Source organism: Nuphar pumila, chromosome 2 (genome assembly GCF_984573655.1).
Source record: "Nuphar pumila chromosome 2, dmNupPumi1.hap1.1, whole genome shotgun sequence".
Classification (NCBI taxonomy): Eukaryota; Viridiplantae; Streptophyta; class Magnoliopsida; order Nymphaeales; family Nymphaeaceae; genus Nuphar; species Nuphar pumila.
This window is the reverse complement of record NC_143250.1, coordinates 97,455,001-97,473,483: the sequence shown is the minus strand read 5'-3', so window position 1 is coordinate 97,473,483 and position 18,483 is coordinate 97,455,001. Positions and strand designations below refer to the sequence as shown.

At 42.0% G+C, this 18,483-nt stretch overlaps 1 protein-coding gene across 2 annotated transcripts; it reads left to right on the top strand.

Annotated features, from left to right (window-relative positions):
• Positions 1 to 6,165, top strand: LOC149846307 (uncharacterized). 2 transcript variants are annotated; one of them, XM_089996291.1, is made up of 2 exons: positions 1 to 162; positions 2,118 to 6,165. In XM_089996291.1, exon 2 carries the CDS (start codon positions 2,404 to 2,406, stop codon positions 5,854 to 5,856), a length of 3,453 nt encoding a protein of 1,150 aa, XP_089852417.1. In that variant the 5' UTR covers positions 1 to 162; positions 2,118 to 2,403; the 3' UTR covers positions 5,857 to 6,165. The 2 variants fall into 2 exon arrangements, with proteins under 2 accessions (XP_089852417.1, XP_089852419.1); XM_089996293.1 differs by lacking the exon at positions 1 to 162 and adding an exon at positions 315 to 1,103.
• The last annotated feature ends 12,318 nt before the right edge of the window (positions 6,166 to 18,483 follow it).

Below are 18,483 nucleotides of genomic sequence, written 5' to 3'. Positions count from 1 at the left end.
AGGAGGGAAAGGTTCGAAATGTGCTAATTTCGATTCCCGCTGTTCGTGTTGGGTTCTTCTTCTCTCTCTCTCTCTAGAATTTTGAGGGTTTCCCTCTGACTGTTTCTGTCTCTCCGAGCTTGTTCAAACTGTGAGCGCCATTCCTTTCCAAATAGATACCAAGTAAGCTCTCTCTCTTCAATCTTTGTTGTTCCTGTTTGATTTGGATCCGTTTTGAGTTAATAAAAGCGTGGATGGGGTTCTAATTGTGATTACGGTTGTGGATTTCTCGTTTTCTAGGGTTTCGTTTGGTGGTTAGGTTTTCCCAGTTTTTTGGATGTTATTTGGGTTTCTGTAAATGAACGCAGTATCGCGCGTTTTGGTGCGTGATTGTTATTCATTTCTGGGAGTTTTTGCTGGGGGAGATAGTGAGATTCGTTGCTTCGTGTTTTTTTCTGAATTCGGTGAATTGGGGTTTTGGGATTTGGAGAAAGGTCGGATTTTGGAGCGGAATGTGCTCGTGATTCTCCGTTTTAGGATTTCATTTTTAGATGATGAAGGTGAAGCTGTGAAACATTATTGGGATTTTGGATTTTCGAGAAAAAGTTTGGTTTTTTTAAGCCGAATGCGTTCGTGATTCTTCATTTTAGGGTTTTATTTGGGTGTTGAATATAAAAAAACTTATGGGTTTCTGAGTTTTTTTAAAGTTCGTTTTCGTGATGGGATTCATCTTTTTCTTTTCGAAGGTTATAAAATGGGAAAATTTAGTCAGCATTTTGAGGGTTTAACGTTAAAGATTAGTCGAATTTTTTGAGGATTTATATCATTTTTCATTTTAAGGCAAACTCTCAATTTAAGACAATACGTCGTCCTGCGAATGAGAGGTATGTCACAGGGACACGTGAACACGTTCCCGTGTCGCTAGTGACGCGTGGTTGACCGAGTGGGACTCGGTCAACCGCATTTCAAGCCATGAGGGTCGATTTTGATCTTTGCTGAGGCTGAAAAAAAAGAACTTTTATTTTTTTTTTGCCCTTTCCTCTCGACCTTTGCTCTGCTGCAGCGACGGCCTCCCGGCATTCGGTCGGCGACGTTTCGGAGACTGCAGCGCCGGAGGTGCTAAGGTACCCCTCTCTCTCTGTGTCTATGAGGACCGAAATGGGGGAGGAAGAGAAAATGAACCGTAATTCAGGTTTAGATGGGGATTTTTTTGGGGGTTTAGATGGGGACATCCTAATTTGAAATACATTTGTTTGGGGTTCCGATTTTTAGGGCTTTTGATTTGGGCATGGGGAATGGTGAATCGCTGATGGATTGCTGGAGATTTCCAAATACCTCCTAAATTTGTTTGTAAATTATGTTGCTTTGTTAATTGTTAGTTACCTTAGTTTTTTTTACTTGTTAATGATTAATTGCTTAATTGTTTATTTGTTTTGCTTCTTAATTATTAATTGCTTAATTTGCTGTTCTTGCTTTGCTTAAAATCTGGTTTCTTGTCAGTGAGTAACTGAGTGTTTGGCTGGCTGTGACCGTGGGACTGCAACTGTGAACAGTGGGGTTGTGATTTTTTTATTCTATTGCAAGTATGATCAGCAAGGGGAAAATTACATAAGTGGGTTCAAGCTGCAGTGGGGTGTTAAAAGTGTGAATTGTGTTCTTACTTGTTAGTTGCTGCCAATGGGTGAATTGTGTCCAATTATTAATGAATGAAAGTTGGAAACTCAGAATTTCTTGCACAGTTTGCAATTTTTTTGGTGTATACACAACGCATCCTCATGTTCTGTTTTTACATATTGTCTCGAACCCGTGTCATGTGTGCGAGCTGCGTATCCATATCCTCCCTTGACTTTGTGACATAGGTTACAGTCTAATCAATGAAGTACATTACGGTTAATTTTCTGAATGGTGGATCCCTGTTGGCAACACTTTCCTCTTGTGTGCTTTTTCCCATTGCTGTTTTGACGCTCTATTGATTTTAAAGGGTGGGCTGTGTGTGTGTGTGTGTCAAGTCAACCATTGTATCCAGGTTCTGCATTGATGCACTCATTTTTTTGTCCTTCGTGTTTTCTATATTCATTGCAGAGTGCGGTGCAATTGAGATAATCCCCTTTTTTGTGTCTTTGTTTTTGGTTGAACAGGAGTCTTGGTGTCTTCCCCCTCAAAGATTTTATTTTCTGCTGTTGCATGGTGGATGAGGAAAATTGTTGTTTGATGATGAATCAATCATGTATTGAGGCTCTATCTTGTGCATTCCACAAGAAGAGGTAGATTGGATTGAAATGGTTTGTGGTTTCATGGGTTAGTGAAATTTTGATTGCTAACATGTTGGTTAAATTAACTGTGGCCAACATGAATCCACTGTCAATACCTGAATTTGCTACGTGAGAAGATTGGGACAGGTTGTAGTTTGAAAAGAAATTTGGGATGGAATGCAACAAGGAAGAGGCCCTACGGGCCAAAGAGATTGCAGAAAAGAAGATGGAGATTAAGGATTATACAGGGGCCCAAAAGATGATTTTAAGAGTGAAGCAACTCTTTCCTGATCTGGAGAATATCTCACAGATGCTGACTGTTTGCAGTGTTCATTGCTCGGCTGAAATCAAAATCCAGGGCTCTGAGATGGATTGGTATGGAATCCTGCAAGTTGAGCCAACGGCAGATGAGGCCTCTATCAAGAAACAGTACCGAAAGCTTGCTCTTCTCCTTCATCCTGATAAGAACAAGTTTTGTGGTGCAGAATCTGCCTTTAAGCTAATTGGGGAGGCGCAGAGAATCCTTTCTGATAAAGAAAAGCGGGCGCTGTATGACCAGAAGAGGAAACAGGCAATGACCAGGACTAGGCCCAGCCTACCTAAGAAGCCTGCACAACCAAATCATAATTCTTCTACAAGGAAACAACCTGGGTTTCCTAATGATTTTATGAATCATACAACACCACAGTTTTCAGGCCTGAATAAGCAGCAGCAGCAGGCCCAATCAACAGCCGCACCAACATTTTGGACAATGTGCCCATTTTGTTCCATAAGGTACCAGTATTATAGGACTATTATGAGCAGAGCTCTGAAGTGTCAGAACTGTATGAAGCCCTTCATTGCTCATGACATAAACATACCAGGCACTGGGCCTGGCACGGGAACAGGAATAAATCATTTCTTGTATCCTCAACAGAAAAATAGTGTAAATCAAGGGTTTGGTTTTGGTCCTCACAACATTCCACAACCGGGAGTTTTTGGAAGCACCTCTTGTGGCATGGGTTTTCAGGAAAATGTTGTTGGTTCAATGCCATCAAAAAACTCCGATAAAGTTTGGGGAGCTGAGAGTAGAAGCAATTTTGAAGTTGAAAAAGTTGATGAGCCAAAAAAGGCGGCTGGTGTGGAGAAGCAACCTGTAAATAGCATGGCAGGCAAGAATCTGAGAAAGGTAGTATCTGAATCCAGTGACAGTGAGAGTGCTGATAGCTCGGAGTCTGAGGAAATTGACATGGAGGAGAAATTTCAGTCTGAACAACCTGCAGATGCACACAGTCAGTTCCCACGAAGATCTTCTAGGAATAAGAGGAATGTTTGTTATAATGAAGATAAAAGTGATGAGGAGGATGACCTTGTGAGTGTGCCTCATTCTAAAAGGTCAAAGAAGAGTAGAACATCAGAAGGTGATCATGAGAGCGAAATGGATTCAGCTCAACATGCAAAGAGTGCTGATGAAGATTCCAAAGGCAATCCTTCAGAAGACCAGAAGGACAATCAACCATCAGTGGGTATTTTTAAAGAAGAAAAGATTTTGAATTCAAAGAAGCTAGAAACAAATAATGCAAAAAAAAAAAGTTCTGAAAGTGGTGAAGGATGTAAGCGTGTGGACCCTAATGAAGATGATGAAGATAGTGAAACATCACCAGTGCTGAAGATTTTTGACTGTCCTGACTCAGAATTCCATGACTTTGATGGTGATAAAACAGGGAGCCATTTTGCAGCCGATCAGATCTGGGCTGTGTATGATAACTTACATGGGCTGCCTCGTTATTATGCTTTAGTCAGGAAAGTCCTCTCTACAGACTTCAAGCTGCGGATCACATGGCTAGAGCCATCTCCTGCTCGTAAGGAAGAGGAAGTTTGGTTGGATGCCGAGTTACCCGTTGCTTGTGGGAGATTTTCTCTTGGAAGTTCTACAGTTACAGAAGACCGTCTAATGTTTTCACATCTGGTGACATGTGAGAGAGGCTGTGGCAAGGGAAGTTGCAAGATCTATCCTAAAAAGGGTGAGGTCTGGGCCCTTTACAAGGATTGGGATATTAATTGGGGCTCTAATCCAGAAAACCACAAGCAATTTGAATACGAAATGGTAGAAATGCTCATGGATTATTCTGCCGCTGCCGGTGGCTATGTTGTATCCTTGGTCAAGGTGAAAGGGTTCCAAAGCTTGTTCCAGAGGATGGTAAATAAGGCATTTGAAGTTATGTTTCGTATTCCAGGAGGCCAGTCCTTCAGGTTTTCTCATCGAATCCCTGCATATAGAATGAAGGGAGATGAGAGAGAAGGTGTATCAAAAGGCTCCTTTGAGCTTGATACTGCTGCTTTTCCTTGTAATTTTGAAGCTTCTGTGTCTTCTGAAAGTTTGAGCAAAGGTGAAGTTGGAGAAACCGGTTCAGGACATCACAGAACTGATTCTTTAACCTCCACACATACCAGTGAGAACAGGGAATCCTTTCCTGGTTTGCAGAAGCTGAAAACATACACACCTCAGAAGGGTGTGGAAAAATCCAAGGGAAAGAATACCCAGATACATGAGGATGTGAAATGCAGCGAGCAGGCTAGGGAAGATGTAAATGGGGTGATGGACAAGCATCCTGATCAAAATACTGTCTGTAAGCAGCCCACAGAGGAAAGAGAAAAAGTGAACAGTAATTGTGTATCTGAACCCCCTGAATACTTTCCAAGAGTTTATGTAAGAAGTACCTATGCAAGGAGTACCAGAAAAGATGTGCCTGAGTCTAGGGTGAATGTCAGTCCCGACTGTGCCTTCAAGAAACCAGAGGAGAAACCATGCCCTTTGACTGGGGAAAAGGATAAACCATGCTCTTCATCACCATTATCTGCAGAGAGCCCTCATCGAGCTAATTCCAAAAAGCATTTGGCCAATGATGTGGGAAACAACCATGTTGTTGGAGGTTCTAAACACCATAACCCTCTCCAGGCAGCATCTCCGGGTATTGATGTCTATGTAGATCCGGACCCTGAATTCCATGACTTCAAGAATGACAGGTCGATTGATAAGTTCCGGCTGAACCAAATCTGGGCGGTATATGATAAACTTGACAAAATGCCTAGGTCATATGCACGGATAAAGAAAGTGGATTCTTCAGCAAAGAAAGTGTATTTTACACGGCTAGAAATTTGTCCTAAGAGCATGTTGGATGATCTGGTCTCGTGGGTAGAGAGGGGCCTACCTGTCTCCTGTGGGGTCTTTATCTCTGAAGACAGTGACAGTTTTGGTCCAAAGAATTTTTCTCATCAGGTAAGAGATGATCCAAGTTGGAAGAAAGGAAAATATGGGATCTACCCACGAGAAGGTGAGGTCTGGGCTATATACAACAAATGGAGTCTTGAATGGTCCAAATTGGATTATGAAAGGCGCAAGTGTTCGGTTGTGAAAGTTATTACCAGTTACAGTGCAGAAAACGGGGTGACAGTTCGCCATTTGACAAAGGTGAAAGGACGCCGCACCATCTTCAAGCATACTAAGAGACAAGAAAGCATCAAGCACCTGCTGGAATTCTCCCACCAAATCCATGCATACTGGTTAACAGATGAAGATGGTGGAAAGTTGAATGGATGTTGGGAACTGGATCCTGCATCTCTCCAACCAAATCTTTTTGTTTGAGGCCCAAATGCAACTTATGTCCCTTGGTAATTGAGCCATGTGTTGTCTGAAGTAGTAGATGAGGGCTTCGTGTAATCAGATCAAGCAAGTCCCAAGGTTGATCACCTGCTTGTTACCCCTTTTCTCTCTTTTGGCCTGCCAGAATCTTGTTACACTTCCAATGGTTGGCTTGTCATTTGATTAGCCCGCTGCTCTGGTAGTGAAGCTGGCTCATCCTGTGTGTTTCCGGGTGGGTAGGGGTGGTTAATCACAATTGTGAAGATCTGTTTTGCTCAATCCGCTCAACTAATAGACGACAGAATTCAAATTCCCTATTTTTAGTTGCTATATTTCTTGTTACTGCTTGCCTTTTTCCTGTTTCTAGTATCTTTTAGTGCGTGTTTGATGCCCGATAAAAAAAATCTAACAGATAAAAGACCGCCATTCTTTTTGCTTTTTTTTTTTTTTGGGGGGGGGGGGGGGGGGCGGGGGAAGGCGGTCTCTGCACTTTTTTAGGAGAAAAAGTCGCTCGCCAGCGACTTTTTTCTACATGATAAAATTTACTCAGTTGTTTCTTTCTTTCCTCCATTCTGACTGCATTCTCTGGGAAATCGACAGGTATAGAACCTTAGTTGCTTCCTTACATTTCCAGTAACATGAACTAATGGGAGCACCATGTATGAGAAACTTTTTCCTGTAATTGAATTTTTGTTCTTGATGTGTAATTCCATGCATATTTGGTTTGCGCCATTCGTGTGTCGCTGTGTCCCCAAATTGGTGTCACCTATGCAGACGTTAAACTCCTGTTGTGTATTTGGTGTACCCATATACCCATACTTAACCTGAAGCTTCTAAAACCCCTGGAAGATTGCTCTAGAAACGTGAAACTGTGTGCTGCTCACACTTTGAACTCTTTATCACACTCGTTATATAGAATGGGAAGCTTGCTTCCTGATATGAAATCAGACTAATCAGACTTATTGTTGTTGGAAATACACTTCTCATGCTAAAACATCGTGTTTTCTTTTTAAATTTTATTTTCATTAGAAAATACAAATATGATGGGTTTTTTTCGAGCAAAAGGCCTAAAAAATGCATTTGAGCAAAATCATTCCTTCTGTATATTTATTTGTTGTTTAAGATATTTCTCGCTTGCTTTCATCGTCGCTTGTTAGCAAAAGGCCTAAAAAATGCATTTGAGCAAATTATTGTTTACCAAGAATCTGGTACTCAAATCCCATGGCTGCTTTCAAGAAGAAACTATAACGCTAACATCATGAGTTGTAACTTGTAAATGTTGCATATCCCTAAAGTACTTTATAGTCTGATATCCTGGGGATGTTTATCTTATTTGTTTTTTTTTTCTTTGGTTGGTTTTTTATTTGTGTTTTGCTTTAAAGCGTGGGTTCATTTGGTCCAACTCAATGTTGCCAGTATCTGTCGATACGATATTAACCTGAATCGGCTATTTTTTAATAAATATAAAAAGTACTTAAAATTAATATTTTAATGGTTTTAATACGTGCCACATTCTGATTGACACAAAAAACTTTTAATTATATTTTAGCAGATTCAGAACGATTCACTTGAGAATCGGTATAGGCCGATTTGGCCAAACGATTCAAGGCCTATACCCGAGTTACCCGTTGGTTTGTGTTTATTGTGTGGGCCCACATCACATGTTTCTCATAAAATGTCTGTTTCACCCCTCTTGATAGAGGGGCGCATTTTCATGGGAAATGTTTTTTTTTATTTATTTGACAAAAAATGGCATGGAACAAACACACCCTCAATCATGTTTTCTACCGAGTAATCTATGATACACACATTTGAAGGTTCAGATTAAGTAAAAAACACGTGCAATATGTTTTTTGCAAGGTTCTAACTAAACAGGTCCTAATGAGTGCTGCATTTCTCATGCATATGAAGGTGGCGTGGACTTGATCCCAGCCTAGCTTGAGCTTGTGTTATTACTTGATTTTTTTTTTTATTTTTAACCATAAGAAGCCGCACCCGGCATGAAGACCTGATCGCACTGGCTCAGCCTGCCATACCTACGGTTGTCATACTGGTGTCGTAAAACTCTGACACTAGGACCCCCAACCTTGGGCCTAGCTGGGTGTTATTACTTGATCTGAAAGTGATCGCCGCACTTGGATTTCTTAACGAACCAAGTCCAAACAAGATCTTAACAATCCAAGTTTAAACCAAACATTCAAACTTGGCTTGCTTTTCTAGCGAATTGAGTCAAGCTTGAGCTAAACGAGCCAAGGTCAAACTGGCTCGATTACAAAAAGATGCAATATCATCTCAAAGTTTGAGAAAATAGAATTTAAACTTTAGGCCAATTGAGTCGAGCTCAATCTGAATTGTTTCCAGAAGTGCATTCTTTTTGTTTCGGACCGCCATGTTTTTCACCTTTCTGCTATGATGTATATACCTCTTTGGCACTCTAGAGTGCCCCACAAGGCCTTACGGCCTAAGAACCCCGTGTATTCGGACCATCTCTTACCCTCTTGATGTACTTTGCTTTCAAGTATCTATAAATAAGCTTTTTGCATCTCTCTCTCTCTCTCTTTGTGTTTGTGCATACGCGTACTCTTGCTTCTGCTCGTGCGCGTTGCTTGTGCGCTTAAAAGGCCTGCCTTCGGTGTTTGTGATTGCCCAAAGCTACGTCACGGGGGCCTTCGCTTCCAAGCCCGTGACAAGTTGGTACCAGAGCCTTGTCGACATTGGGAGTGACAATGGCACCAAAGAAGATTGCCATGACCCCTTCAAGCAATATGGTTCCTGCTGAAGAGGACTTCATGGCTGATGATCGGGTGTCAGCCATCTCGCGCGATGTTGCGAAGCTGACTTGGTCAGTGACCAACATAGAGAAGTTGGTTAATGGAACTTGTGTCGCTTTTAGAGATCTCTATGCAGAGATCAAGACAGTAGTAGAGGGAGTGAAAGACTCGGTAGAAAGTCTTGCCACTAAACTTAACTACTCGGTGGAGGACTTTTCCACCAGATTTGATGATTTGTTAGGTCGGTTCAACATCATGGCTGCTGAATTGGATGTTGTTCGGCGAAAGAATGAACAGTTGGAGTGGCAGTTGAGAACTGCCCCGGCTGGCGGTGTTGCGACATACGTGGATAGGCCACGTTACAGGATACCTAAGCCCGCAAAGTATAAAGGCATGCGGGACTCAAAGGATCTCGAGAATTTTATCTACGAGATAGACCAGTTTTTAGAAGCTGCGAGGATATAGGAGGACGCAGATAGGCTGCGGACCGCAAAAATGTACTTCGCGGATGAAGCAACCCTTTGGTGGATACATCACTTGGGTGATGTTCGACGGGGATTGGTTGCTATAGTCTTATAGGAAGACCTCCAGAAGGAAATGCGAGACTACTTTCTACCTAAAAATCAAGAGAAAATGGTCCGCAAAAAGTTGTTGGCATTGAAACAAACAGGGTGAGTGCGTGACTATGTCAAGACATTCTCTTCGATAATGTTGGAGGTGGAGAGAATGAATGATCAGGATTGGTTGTTTTACTTTGGCAATGGGCTGCAAGGATGGGCAAACCAAGAACTCATTCGGCATGACCCTGCAACGCTAGCTGAGGCGCTTGTGGTTGCAGAGAAACTTGCAGAGCTTGATAGAAATGATCCTGCATTTCAAGGCAGACAACAGAGAAATGATCGCAATAATCGAAGAGACAACCGAAGAAACGACCAAGGACAAAATGTTGGTTGGGGAAACAAGCAGAATCATGGCCGACAAGATGGCCAAAACAATAATCAAAATTGGAATAACTTTTAGGGCGACAATTATCGTCGTCGTGACTGTCGTATCTGCCATGGGGATCATTGGCAGGATACATGTCCCAATAAAAACCGCGGTCAAGGGAATGAAGATAATCGCGCACCCCAAGTTGTGAATGCTGTTCAGGTGAGGAAGATGACCAACTTATAGAGGCGCCAACAGTTGGCGCAATGCAGATGATGAATGCAATAAAGGTCACAACCGTTGTGCAATCAACAGTATGCAAAGAATTGATGTATTTGAAACTTCTGCTCAACGAAAGACTTACCAAGGCATTGGTAGACATTGGTGCCACGCACAACTTCATCTCGCGTGAAGAAGCAGAACGGTTGGAATTACAGTGGGAACAGAAAGAGAGTCACGTGAAAGTGGTTAATTCAGAGGCTAAGGCCATCTACGGCGTCGCTCGGGATGTACCAGTGCAGATCCATAACTGGTCAGGAAGGATCGCGTTATCAGTCGCACCCATGGATGATTTTAAAGTCATCCTCAGGATGGAATTCTTGAGAAGCAACAAGGCAGTGCCGATGCCCCACCTCAACATTGTCAGCTTCGAGAGCGAGAGTCAGCTCTGCATGGTTACTGCGATGACAGGGAAGCCTTGTGAGCGCTTGGTGTCTGCGCTCCAGTTGAAGAGAGACATGAAAAGTGGTGACGCGATATTTCTTGTTACAATCTGCGCTACAGATGAGACAGAAGAAGTCACGGATGTCCCAGAGGCCTTAGTGCCAGTATTGAAGGAGATTGGTGATGTTATGCCCGCCGAGATGCTGAAGAAGCTACCTCCGAGGCGGGAGATAGATCATCAGATTGAATTAGTATTGGGTGCACGACCACCCGCAATGGCTCCTTATCGCATGGCAATTCCTGAGTTGCAGGAATTATGCAAACAACTGGATGATATGCTTGAAGCGGGGATCATCTAACCTTCTAAAGCTCCCTTTGGAGTGTCCGTGCTGTTTCAAGCAAAGCATGATGGGTCGAAGCGGTTGTGCGTCAACTATAGGGCACTGAACAAAATAACAATGATGAACAAGTACCCGCTTCCTTTGATCGCAGACTTGTTTGATCAACTTGGAAAGGCAAAGGTCTTCTCTAAGTTGGATTTGAAATCTGGCTACTGGCAAGTCAGAGTTGCAGAAGGGGATGAGCCAAAAACTACTTGTGTAACGCGATATGAGGCGTTCGAATTCCTTGTCATGCCCTTTGGCTTGACGAACGCGCTCGCTACCTTTTCGACCCTAATGAATAAGATCTTCTATTCGTACCTTGACAAGTTTGTCGTCGTGTATTTGGATGACATAGTGGTGTATAACGACTCGATGGAGCAACATGTTCAACACCTTCAGATTGTGTTTCAGACTTTGAAGGACCACGAGTTGTATGTCAAGCGAGGGAAGTGCCTATTTGGCCAGAAAAAAGTCCATTTTCTGGGGCATATTGTGGGAGGAGGCACTCTCAAAATGGATCATAAGAAGATTGAAGCTATTGAAGCATGGGAGCCGCCCTCTAAGGTTCCTGAGTTGCGCTCCTTGTTGGGGCTTGCAAATTATTACTGGCGCTTCATCAAGGGATACTCCAAATTGCGGTTGCGCTCACAGATCTGTTGAAGAAAGATAAACCATGGCTATGGTCTGATGCCTGCCAGAAGGCTTTCGATGGGTTGAAGCATGCCTTGATCGAGGAGCCAGTGCTAAAGTTGTCTGACTGTCAGCAACCATTTGAAGTACAGACCGCTGCGTCTGACTTTGCTATTGGTGGGGTGTTGCTCCAAGAAGGACATCCTATCGCATTTAAAAGCCGAAAGTTGAACGACGCTGAACGTTGATACACTATGCACGAACGCGAGATGTTGGCGGTTGTGCATTGTCTCCGCACCTGGAGACACTATCTTTTGGGGTCGCAGTTTGTTGTGCGCACTGACAACGTTGCGACAAGCTACTTCTAAACTCAGAAGAAGTTGAGTCCAAGGCAAGCGCGTTGGCAACATTTCTTGGCAGAATTTGATATGGTCCTCGAGTATAAGTCAGGCAGGACCAATGTTGTGGCCGACGCCTTGAGTCGAATTGCAGAACTTGCAGCTTTGCTCGCTTGGGAGGGCAGTGTGAGCCAATCGACGAGTGATCTTCTTGAACAAGTGCGAGAAGTTTCGAAAAGTGACCCAATGGCTCAACAATTGATTGCATTGGTGAAGGAAGGAAAGACGCGGAGATTCTGGCTAGAGGATGGTTTGCTCCGCGCTGTGGGCGATCGTCTATATGTTCTGCGACAAGATACCTTGAGAAGGCGCTTGATGCACGAGTGCCACAATACTGCTTGGGTGGGTCACTCAGGGCAACAAAGGACCTTAGCATTGTTGGAACGCGCATTCTACTGGCCGCAGATGCGCGATGACGTAGATGCTTATGTGCGGACTTGCTTGATTTGCCAACAAGACAAGCCCATCAATCAGAGACCCGGTGGACTACTGGAGCACCTACCTATGCTTAGTCGTCCGTGGGAGTGCATAACCATGGACTTCATTGTAAGCTTTCCGAAAGCACAAGGTTGCAGTTCGATCTATGTGGTTGTGGATAGGTTCTTGAAGTATGCTATCTTCTTGCCTGCCCCTACCACCTGCTCAGCCGCAGATACTGCAAAGTTATTCGTGCAGAACGTAATTAAGCATTGGAGAATTTCAGAGAGCATCGTCAGTGATCGTGATGCACGCTTCACTGGCAAGTTTTGGCGAAAAGTGTTTCGCTTAATAGGGACAAACTTGCATTTCAGCACAAGTTTCCACCCCCAAACCGACGAACAAACAGAGAGAATAAATGGCATGCTAGAGGAATACCTGCGGCACTTTGTCAGTGCCAACCAAAGAGATTGGGTTGATTTACTTGATGCAGCTCAATTATGCTACAACCTTCAAAAGAGCGAATCATCCGGCCATAGTCTTTTTGAAGTCTCAACTGGACAACATCCGCAGACTCCGCACTCCCTTGCTGCGTGAGGACGTGGAAAAACACCTTATGCATACCAGTTTGTCAGGAACTGATAAGATCAGACAGAGTTGGCGAAGGCATATCTAAACAAGGCAACCAAGCGCATGAAGAAATGGGAAGATGAGAAGTGTCGCCCAACAAAATTTTGAGTTGGAGACAAGTGTTGGCCAAGCTCTTTCCTGACCGCACAGCTATCTTTCGGGGCCACCACCGAGGCCTTATTCGTAAGTATGATGGTTCATTCACTATTATCAGACGTGTGGGAAACTTGGCGTACCGGCTGGACTTGCCAGCAAACTTTCAAGTGCATCCGGTATTCCACATATGCAACCTGAAGCCATTCCACGAAGATGAAGGAGATCCTCAACGGAGCATGCCTCAACATGCCCCGATCCCGCAACGAGCTCCTTCAACAGTCAGTGTACCAGGCAGAGATCTATATATCATCCTCAACCATTCCAACAACTATCTAGGGGAAGTCAAAAAGTACTTAGTGCAGTGGAAGGGATTGCCAAAATGTGAAGTCACCTGGGAGAAGGTCAGTAGCATGTTTCAGCATTGACAGCTTGTAGAAGGCTACCATGAACAATTGGCGTCGAGGACGGTGCCAACTTAGTCGGGGGGAGGGGGGGGGGGGGGGGGGGCGTGTTCCGGACCGCCATGTTTTTCACCTTTTTGCTATGATATATATACCTCTTTGGCACTCTAGAGTGCCCCACAAGGCCTTACGACCTAAGAACCCTGTGTATTCGGACCCTCTCTTACCCTCTTGATGTACTTTGTTTTCAAGTATCTATAAAGAAGCTTTTTGCATCTCTCTCTCTCTCTCTCTCTCTCTCTCTCTCTTTGTGTTTGTCTATACGCGTACTCTTGCTTCCGCTCGTGCGCGTGTGTTGTGTGTTGCTTGTGCACTTAAAAGGCCTGCCTTCGATGTTTGTGATTGCCCGAAGCTACGTCACGGGGGCCTTCGCTTCCATGCCCGTGACACTTTTAAAGTTGGAAGCAATAGGATTTGAACTCATTATCTATTACCTACTGCTGGCAATCCAAACGTTTGACTGTTTATTTACATTATATTTTATGATATAAAATATGTCAAATATATTTATTACTATTTAATATGCGTATATACTATAAGAAATCTGACATTTACTGGTGCTAATTTAGTGTTAGTGAAGATTTTTACTAGCGCGAACGTAACGCCAATAGTTGGATTAGTAAAAAATGTTGCTTCTAATGCATAGCACCAGTAAAAAGACCATTTTTTTGTGCTAAAATATAGCCAGAAAAAATTTTCTGGAGCGATTTTAGTGCCAAAAGAAAATCTTTTTTCTAGCGCTAAATTACCGTCAATGACATTTTTTCGCTAATTTTTTTCATGCAACTTGTTCATACATTAATTCAATAATGAACATGTTTAGACATTCATTCATTCATTTTAAAATGAACCTGCTTATGCATACATTCATTCATTTTAAAATGAATTAATTCATAATTCATTCATTTCATTGATTTGAAATAAACCTGTTGATATATACATTTATTTTTTGTATTTAATATAAATTACATTATTCATTTATTATAAAATAAACTTGCTCATACAAACATTCAATCATACTTTAAAAAATAAATATACTCATACATATACTCATTTATTTATTTGAAAATTAACTAATTCATATATTCATTTATTTCTTTCACTCATAAATAAATATGCTCATACATATATTCATTTTTGGAATTCAATATGAACAAACTCTTATAATCATTCATTCATCATCAAATTAATATGTTTATACATATATTTATTAAAAAATGAACTTGCTTATACATACATTCATTCATTCCATTCATTCAATAACCAACCTTCATAACTCTAATATTCACATTTGAAACCTTGCAAAAAATACAATATTTAAAACATACACATATAATTATATTTCTTTCTTCAACTGTTCATAACTCTATCCTTCATAATGAAGGTCAATAATTACAACCTCCATAACTCCAATGTACACATTTGAAGCCCTGCAAGAAACATAACATTTAAAACATATATACACACACAACTATATATATATATATATTCATCCTTCCATAACTTAAACTTTCATAATAAACATTTATAACTCTAACATTCACATTTGAAGCCCTGCAAGAAACATAACATTTAAAACATATATACACACACAACTATATATATATATATATATATATATATATATATATATATATATATATATATATATATATATATATATATATATATATATATATATATATATATATATTCATCCTTCCATAACTTAAACTTTCATAATAAACATTTATAACTCTAACATTCACATTTGAAGCCCTACAAGAAACACAACATTTAAAGTATATATACACATACAACTATATATATTTATTCTTTCAATCTTCCATAACACCAACCTCTATAATGAACATCTATAACTTCAACTTTCATAACTCTAATGTTCACACTTAAAACCCTGTAAGAAGCATAATATTTAAAGCATATATACACAAATATATATATATATATATATATATATATATATATATATATTCTTCAACCATTCATAAGTTAACATTCACATATACACATAGATAACTCCAACACGTTATAGAAAAATTCATGCATAAAAGGAAATATTCTGAAAGTTCACGCATATACTCAAACCAATATGAAAAAATTCATACATATAAATAACAAAATTAGATTTAGCATGCATTCACTTAATATCTAAGCGCTGGAGAAGACTGCGCCTGTGAGGCGCATCAGTGCCTAGCGCATTGAGTTTTGCTGAAGATCCTCAGGTGCAACATCATCAGATGAGGCACAGTTGATGTGCGACAGAGGAGTCATGCATTGAGACGCGCAACACAGAGGTTGCATTGTGTTGTGCAGCACAGACGATTGAGCTAACGTGTGCGGCATGAACAAGTGTGCATGGTTTGGCGATCGCACTAAGGCGCGTAGCCTTAACAGGTGCACTGAGGCACGCGGTAAGTCGATCCTACTACTACGGTGCATGACATGAATGTGCACGAATGCACGCGCTACATGTGTTGGAATGAGAATGCGCGGAAGTGCATTTGAGCAAGGCAACAGGCTATACTGAGGCGCTTGAGGCACACATGCTTGTGCACTTGCAGAGTGCATCAAGTGAATTCAGGCAGTGAAGTTGCTCGATCTTGGGCCTGTGGTGAACTGGACCTCATGGTCTGTTCTTCCACAACAGGTTTGTGCACTTAAGTGTAGGGAGACAAAGAACCTCCCTTCGCTAAGCAGCAGGGAATTCCATGCGTGAGCAGGAAACCTCCCTTAGCTAGGTGATAATTTTGAAAGGTCTTGCTATGGAACTGCGGCACCCGATTAGCGAGGTGCGAGAGCCGTTGAACTCAGTCCAAGCAACATGAGGCATAACACAAGAAATACATGAAGTGATTGTGTGCGCCAGATCAAGTATACAGATCTGTAAAAAATGTCAAGTACTCACCGGTTCTGCGGTAGAGCACTACAATCTTGACATCTTCACAAGTTCAATAATTCATGAAGGAAACCACCATGGATTGCACATTAAAACTATGTTGGATCCGCTCTCTTAGCCAATACACTCCACCAGAATGGATGCACGTTGAAGATGCGCCAAATTCAACTCACTTAGCCGATACACTCCAAATCACTGGTTGTGCGATAAGCTGATCAAGGCAATCTCTCGATCATTGTTCTAATCCATTACGAACAACCTTAAGCTAGCCAGAATAGCCGAAAGGGTTTGGCGCACCAAACACCTCCAAATCTCCAAAAGAAGATCCCAATGATGTGAGGCACAATTGAGAAAATTCTCAACCAATTTCAATTTCAAGATTCAAAGGTTTAAAAATTATTACAAGAGCTCAGCTCATGCCTATTTATAGGCTACAAGATTAATAAACCCGCCCAAAATGAAACAGCCTTGATGGTTAGAAACCACCCGATTTTACTAACTAACCTTACCACCCACTTGCAAGTGGTCCCCCTTGTGAGATGCGCCCATCCAATGCATCTAGACACTTGAAGTGGCATGACAGTTGTGTTGACTCTGCTGGGTGCCATGTCACCCGTTGACGGTGCTAACTGCCTTGCAACCATGTCACTGCCCCACTGATATGGCCAAACCCTGATCCCATGCGGCTGCACCTGTCATGGTTGCGCCCCAGCTGGTACGTTCCAAGTTTGTGTCTACTTGTTCGCATCAGCCCACCATCGCTCTGCTTACCCTTTGTCTTCAAAGGTGAAATGTGAAAATCGTTTGAAGAACTTTTCCTCTTTTATCCATGAGATAGTGATTTCACCATCCTTATCCCATTCAACTTTCAATCTTCGTATTCTTTGATTTTTTTATTTCTTATCATACTTCTAATGATTCTTATAAGTTGAATACCTTCTTCCAAGGGTAAAATTTCTTGTGGTGGTTCCCCACTATGGGGTTTCAATTGAGAAACATGAAATACCAAATGAATTTTTGAGCTTTTAGGTAACTTCAACTGATATAGTTCCTTTCCAATTCGTGCTTCAACTTGAAAGGGCTCGTAGTAGCGCTGTACCAACTTAGCATTTGGTTGTGAGTGCATACTCTTTTGCTTATGTGCCCAAGTCTTCTTTAACCACACCCAATTGTTTACTTTAAACTCACGGTTTTTCCTTCCTCTATTAAACTAAATCCTCATTCTTTCTTGAACGCATGCAATGTTGTTCTTAAGTACCCTTAGAATCTCATCTCGACTTCTTAGGGCATAATCTATCTCCACAAACTTGTGAACTCCCATGTTCATAGGTGATCGGGTTGGGAGCAGGATATCCATACAAGGCTTCGAATGGTGTCATGCCAATGGATAAGTGATGACTTGTATTGTATGAATATTTGGTCCAAGATAGGTAGGTGATCCAACTACTAGGCTTGGAACTCACAAAACATTTTAGATATATTTCGATAGACACCTACTTATCTTGGGACCAAGATAGGTAGGTGATCAACTTATCGCACAACCGGTGATTTGGAGTGTAACGGCTAAGTGAGTTGAATATGGCACATCTTCAACGTAAATGCATTCTGGTAGAGTGTATCGGCTAAGAGAGCAGATCCAACATAGCTTCAACGTGCAATTCGTGGTGGTTTTCCTTCGTGCATCATCGAACCTGTGAAGATGTCAAGATTGCAGTGCTCTATAGCAGAATCAGTGAGTACTTGACAATTTCTACGGATCTGTATACTTTGATCTGACGCACACAGTCACTTCGTGTGCTTCATGTGTTATGCCGCATGTTGCTTGGACTGAGTTCATCGGCTCTCACACTTCACTGATCTGTTGTTGTGGTTTCATGCAAGACCATTCAGAACTATCGCCTAGCTAAGGGAGGTTTCCCGCTCATGCGTGGAATTCCCTGTCACTTAGCGAAGGGAGGTTCTTCATCTCTTTACACTTCAGTGTGCATACATGTTGCGGGAGAACATACTGTGAGGTCCAGTTCACCATAGGCCCAAGATCGAGCAGCTTCACTACCTGAAGTCACTTGATGCACTATGCAAATGTGCAAGCTTGTGTGCCTCAGCATCGCCCACTGCCTTGCTCAAACGCGTTCCTGCGCATCCTCATGCCAATGCATGTAGCGCGTGTATCCATGTCTGTTTGTGCCATGCATCATGGCAACAAGATCGTCAGGTCATGCACCTTAGCGCAATCATTCATGTCACGCGCCTCAGCGCATTCGTCTGTGCAGTGCATCACAACACAACCTCTGTGTCGTGCGTCTCAACGCACGACTCCTCCATCGTGCATCAGAGTGCCAAAGAGCTGAAGTC

Coding starts and splice junctions, on each gene's coding strand:
- LOC149846307 (XM_089996291.1), top strand. CDS start 2,404: ATGGAATGCAACAAGGAAGAGGCCCTACGGGCCAAAGAGATTGCAGAA.